A 6,352-nucleotide genomic window follows, 5' to 3' on the forward strand; every position below is an offset into this window, starting at 1 on the left:
AACCATGACTTGTTTGTAGCTCTGCTATAGCCACAGATGCTGAAAACCCTGATGACCATTATTCAAGCATTTGTGGATTATAAATATCAAACCCATTGCTCTTCTCCATTGATAATAATAATAAAAACTGATATTTCTGTCATGAGTTAAAGTTTATCAATTGCTCTGCCTATATCATCTCAGATGAAGTAAGCACAAGTCTCAACATCATTCACAATGTAGCTTTGGGATTCCAGCAGAGGTCATAGGACTCTCCATCACTTCATCACTTGGGGTGCAGAGAAGATTCCACTTGAACATAGGTTGGAAATGGGTTGGACCCAGTTCCCAGTCCTGAAATCCTGTGATTCTCTGACTCTGTTGTCTTGTCTCTTTGTAGATTGTGATTACCCCTGGTTTTCCCTTTTGAGAGATTTCTATCATTCTCTGATGTGAACTAGCTTTGAACTACCTTTCAGGAAGGTGGATTTGAACCTGTGATCTGAGCCAAATCTTCCTCTGTAACATTTATTCCCCAGTGAATCAGTTCTATTAATGTTGAGTAAGTCTTGTGGAACATGACGGAGCAGAATCTGTTCTGTCTCCTGCCACATCAATTGAGCTTTGGGATGGAGGGAGAACTACCATGCCATGTCTTGTGCCAGGTCTCGTGCCTTGAGGGAAGAGGGGAAAACTTGGCAATCAATCTTCATTTCCGCATAGCTAGAGTGTGAAGCCCTCAGACAGCCAAGAAAAAGAAGAGAAGAGAGCAGTTAAATACTGGGATCAAACTCAGGCTCAGCACTTGGAGCACTTCGATTCCTCAGACAACATGAAGGTGCTCCTTCTTCTGGGATTCGTCTTCCTCTCCATGGTGGTCCGTGGTAGGGCCTTAGAGAAATGTGAATTTGCCAAGAAAGCCAAGGAACTCGGCTTGGACGGCTATGAAGACCACTCCATAGGAGAGTGTAAGTCTGATCTCCTCTGGATCTCCACAGACACTAAGAGAGGAGGGCTAAGAATGGGAAGGAGGGGAACAGTTTCAAAGGAATATGCCCTTTGTTGTTTTGGATTTTTCCATTTCGTTGGGTATTCGCTTCTTTGGAAACAAAGGTATTCAGTTGAAACACATCAACTGAATGGCCTAGAAGCCAAATTTTAAGGAGTAAGATGTCGGGGTACAGGAAGGTAATTCTAGACTTAAGAACAAAACCTGACCTATTGTTTCTTTCCCAGTCTATGGAAGGAAACTCAGCATGGTTATCTTCTATAATCTGAGTCTCAAATTTTCTATTAGATACGAAAGCATTCTCCCATGCCCCAGTCACCCCTATCTGCCTTCAATTCAACACTAACTGAAGCTTTACGGCATTGCTCAATTGGAAGGCATTCCCTGGCATAGTGTGATCAATTTAAGAAAGTGGCATCTCTTAGAAGAGAGTTCAGGGTTTTTGGACCAGGGCCAGATATTCTGGCCAATAAGATCCTTCCGCTCATCAGAAGTGCTCTTGAACTCCAGTATTGAGGGAACCAAGCCAGAAGGCATGGTCCTCATCCTTGTCTAATAATCTTTGGGGTAAGGCTGCAGATTGTTCTTCAGAACCAGGCTGATTGTTTTTCTACAGGTGAGCCACCTGGTATTACCAGTATAAATCCCACCTGCTTATGTGTATGATCTTTGTGGTGTATCACTATAATCTCCTTGCTGGCATGGGGGACAGGCAGTAAAAATGATCAGATTCAGGAGAAACAAGGTCTTATTCAAGGAAGAGCCAGGAGGCTGATGCCTGTGAATAGAAGAATAAAGGGGGAGCAGCTTGGTGGTAGAGTGGTTACAGTACCAGGCCTAGAGTCAGGAGGACCTGGGTTCCAATCAGGTTTTAGACCTCCCTAGCAGCTCTGGGACTTTGGATGAATCTCTTAACTGCATTTTAACCTAGATTTGTCACTAGGACAGAAAATAATAAAAGAATATGGAGGCCTGAGAAGAGGATCTCTGAGGTATATATAGTAGAGTATAAAGCTGGAAATGTAGGAGTGGGAGCCAGGTCCTGAAGGGCTCTCTAACGCTGAATGGAGGATCTACATGAATGACAACATAAAAACAGCAACTATCATTTAAAGCAAGCTTTAAATGTACACAGGACTCACTTTAGGAATGAATCTGCTTCATTAACATTTTCTCCATTACTTTCTTAAGTCTCCACAATGAACAGAAGGATGAGGTAAGCTCCACAATAGTGTTTGCCTGTGTCCAAAGTGGAAAAGTCGACCCTGAAAACAAGCATCAGCTCACTCTTTCAAAGCCCAGGAAAAGTCATGCAGCTACAGACCATGTCAGCAATCAAGAAAGGATGACATCCATTTGGGAGGATGGGTTTTACTGGATCAATGTGATTGGATAGGATGTCATTGCTACTAAAATCCATTTCTCCTAGGGGTGTGCCTGGTCCAGGGGGAGAGTAATTTTGACACTTCAGTTACAAACCACAACGATGCAGATAGAAGCACGGATTATGGTCCCTTTCAGATCAACGATCGCTACTGGTGTAATGGTGAGCTACCTGATGGAGCCAATCAATGTGGAGTTGATTGCTCAGGTAAGTCACAAGGACACTGTGGCTCCCCAAGGTAGATTTCTAGCTTTGCAGATCTGTTGATCTTACATTGCATGTAAATCTTCCCAGGGGAAGAAGCTTTAGAAGGTCATTACGAAATTCCTTATTTCAAATGAACTTTCCCTTCCCTGTCCTGTCATTCTCAAGGAAAAAACAGCTCTCTCTTTTTAGGAGAGTATCATTTCCTAGTCCTGTCGGCTGGTACAAGGTCACTTAGAAAGAATGGACATGATTCTTTAAATTCTCTTTTAATTTTTAAATTTTTTTGCTTTGTTTCATGACCTCTTTTGGTGTTTTCATGACAAAGATACAGGAGTGGTTTGCCATTTCCTTCTCCTCCTCATTTTAAAAAGAAGGAAATTGAGCCAAATAGGGTTAAATGACTTGCCCAGGGTCACCCAGCTAGTAAATGTCTGAGGTTTGATTTGAGCCCAGGTCTTCCCTGAGTCCAGGCAGGAGCTCTATTCCCTGGGTGACTAAACCAGCTTCCAGCAATAAATGTCCATAGCATAGGTTATGTATCTATGTAGTGGAAACTTTTGTCAATTCAGGCATAATCTATTAGTCCACATTAAAGGATAATAGATGTGGAAGAGACCTCAGAGGCCATTTTGGTCTCTCACTTCACAGATGAATGAAAAAGCAAAGTGATTTGTGTAAGGTCACAAAGCTAAGAGGAAGTGTCCAAGCTGAGATCTGAAGCTGAGACTTTTATCTCCAGAGTCTATACTCTTCCCAATCTCCCACACTGCCCACCTCCAAATATGGGAGTTATAGCTATGCTACTTTGGGGCCAGACTGCTCTCTGTGCCCAGTGTGCCGGATCGTTTTTTTTTTTTAAGCTGCCTTTCTGAGTGTTCAAGGAGTTTAGTGTAGTAGATGGAGGCTCGTATTGGTGACCAGAAGATCTTGGTTTAAGTGTTTCCTCTGTCACCAGCTGATAGCTGACTGATTCTAGACAAGTCACAATTCAATTCAGATATTAATATTCAAGTCGTCTTCACTTGTTTTAAGGATGAGTTAACAACCACCAAAATTCACTCCCTTTTAATTTGAAAGAAGAAAATAATGAAAAAGGGTTTCTGTTCCTGTCTGACTTTGGTTCTGGTTTTAAAAATGGATGACCCTTACCTGGTATACCGGGAGGCAGCCTGGACCTGGAGCTGAGACACTTGGCTTTAAGCTCTGACATTAACATTGACAATTCATTTGACCATGACTTTGCATCTTCTTTCTGAGACTCGTTTTTCTCAGCTGAGAAATGGGACCTTCTCCAGAGGATCATGGAGAGAAAAGTACTTTGTAAGCCTAAAAGTGACCTATGAATTCAAGATAGCTTCATTCAAGTGCTGTGTTCCACTTAGGTCTGGAAGAAACTGACTGGGGAATAGGGCTTTCTCTACCTCAGTCTCATTTGTCTGAAATTTAGGAGAATATTAGAATATAGGTTCTTCTGTCTGAAAAAGTAGGACTGGTTCTTTTAAGGCACTAAATCACTCCTGACTAGAGAAATGTAAATTAAAACAACTCTGAGGTACCACATTCATGCCTTTTAGATTGACTAATATAACAGAAAAGGACAATGAGAGATGTTAGAAGGGACATAGGAGAAGTGGGACACTAATACACTTTAGTGGAGTTGCGATCTCATTCAACTGTTATGGAGAGCAATGTGAAAATATATTCAAAGCACTTGAAAACTGTGCATACCCTTTGATCCATTAATATAGTTACTAGGTCAATTCCTCCCCCACCCCCAGTTAAAAGAATGGAAAAGGACCCATTGGTACAAAATATTTATTGTAGCTGTTTCTCTGGCAGCAAAGAATTTGAAATTGAGGATTGTCCATCAGTTGGAGAATGACTGAACAAGTTGTGGTATATAACTGTGATGGAATCCTACTGTGGTATTAGAAATGATTTTGGAAAAATCTGAATAGATTTACATGAACTCTAGCCAAGGAAAATGAGCTGAACCAGAAGAACACTGTCTACACTGACACCAATATTATGTGACTAACAACTACGAGTAGCTTAATTATTCTCAGCAATGCAGTGATCTAGAACAATCCAAGAGACTCAGGAGGAAAAATGCCATCTGCCTTCAGACAAAGAATTGATGGAATCTGAACACAGACTGAAACACACAATTTCCACCTTAATTTCTACTTCTTCCTCTTTTATTTTAATTTGTGATGTCTTCCACAAAATGATGAATATTGGAGAGAGAGACTAGGGAGGCAGGATAGGAAAGAGAGAGAGAGAGAGAGAATTAAGGACACAAAATTTAAAAAATGAATGTTAAAAATTATTTTTACAAGTAACTGAAGGAAAATATCCTATTGGTTCTTTTTGACGAAGTGAACTTGAAACTTGCTTATGTCTTCTTTTATCTCTGTTTCAGAACTTTTGGGCGATGACATCCGTAAATCAGTAGAATGTGCAAAGAAGATTGTCAGTCAACAAGGCATTGAGGCTTGGTATGTTTAAAGTCATGATGAAGAATAACTCATTGCTTTTAACTATGGGTATGTTCAGTGAGAGAAGGTGCTTATAATCAAATGGGAAGGAAAAGAGGTATTCAAATGACTATTAAATGAGGGAAAAGTTGAAGGCAGCCAGGTGCTTCAGTGAATGGGCCTGGAGGCAAGAGGTCCTAGGTTCAAATTTGGTTTCCTAGTTGTGTGATCCTAGGCAAGTTGCTTAACTCCAATTGCCTTGCCCTTACGACTCTTCTGCCTTGGGACCAATACCTGATATTGATTCCAAAACAGAAGGAAAGGGTTTAAAATTTTTTTTGAAAATGAGAAAATTGAGGTCCAACAAGTGACTTCTATTAGGATCATTTGTTTGTTAGGGTTTTTTTTTTTCTGTTTTCAAATCTGTCATTGCATTTCATAAGTGTTAATCCATGTCTTCCTATTCATGGATATCACAAATGACCATTTATCCAAGGGTAGTTGTGCTCACTTATTCAATGCTTGGTCTCCCTTTCTCCACAGGGTGGCTTGGCAAAATAACTGCCAAGGACAAGATTTCTCCACCTACGTCCAAGACTGTGACCTGTAACCTGCCATGTTTAGCTCCTTCAACCCATTGTGATTCCTCTGCCTATAGTGGAGCTTTTTCAAATCAAATACTGTATTTCTTTCCCTTATCACTTCCTCAAATAAAATTGGCATGAAATGAAATAACCCATTTTCAAAAGGCTTAATGTTTCATAATGGTTTTATTCTTGGCTGCATCCCACCCCCCCAAAAAAAAATCCTTATCTCCCATCTTAGATCCATACATCTGTGTGTTTCCAAAGCAGAAGAGGGATAAGAGTTGGGAAACAGAGGTTAAAGATTTTCCAAGGTCATACAGGTAGGAAGTGTCTGAGGCCAGAGTTGAACCCAGGACCTCCCTTTTCTAGTCCTGGCTCTCCATCTATTGAGCCACCCAGCTAGTTGCTATTTACCTGCATGTTTTTAGATTTCCAGGAGCAATCAAAGTGAAAGGAAACGTGTCCTTTTGAATAATCAGGTTTGGGCATGAAGAATTAGCTTAGTATCAGGAATGCAGAAATTCCACAATTCTAGGAAAAAAAAATCTGTTTCCAGAGAGCACATCTGAAAGGGAATGTAGAAGGTGAAATCCTGTCCTGGCCCTGGCTATCATCTTGATCACTTCAGAAATCGGAGGGATGTGCTCCAAAGAAGCGGGGTACCTTTATTTATATTAGGCAACTATGCTGTGGGAGAGCTTGAGATTAA

General features: G+C 40.8%; 1 protein-coding gene across 1 annotated transcript; it reads left to right on the plus strand.

Moving 5' to 3' along the window:
- Positions 1-811: 811 nt before the first annotated feature.
- LOC123254625 (lysozyme C-like) lies at positions 812-5,666 on the plus strand. The gene is made up of 4 exons (XM_044683606.1): positions 812-947; positions 2,418-2,579; positions 5,002-5,077; positions 5,600-5,666. The coding sequence occupies exons 1-4, from the start codon at positions 812-814 to the stop codon at positions 5,664-5,666; spliced, it is 441 nt and encodes a 146-aa protein (XP_044539541.1).
- The last annotated feature ends 686 nt before the right edge of the window (positions 5,667-6,352 follow it).

This window comes from Gracilinanus agilis, unplaced genomic scaffold (assembly GCF_016433145.1).
Source record: "Gracilinanus agilis isolate LMUSP501 unplaced genomic scaffold, AgileGrace unplaced_scaffold26973, whole genome shotgun sequence".
Lineage (NCBI taxonomy): Eukaryota > Metazoa > Chordata > Mammalia > Didelphimorphia > Didelphidae > Gracilinanus > Gracilinanus agilis.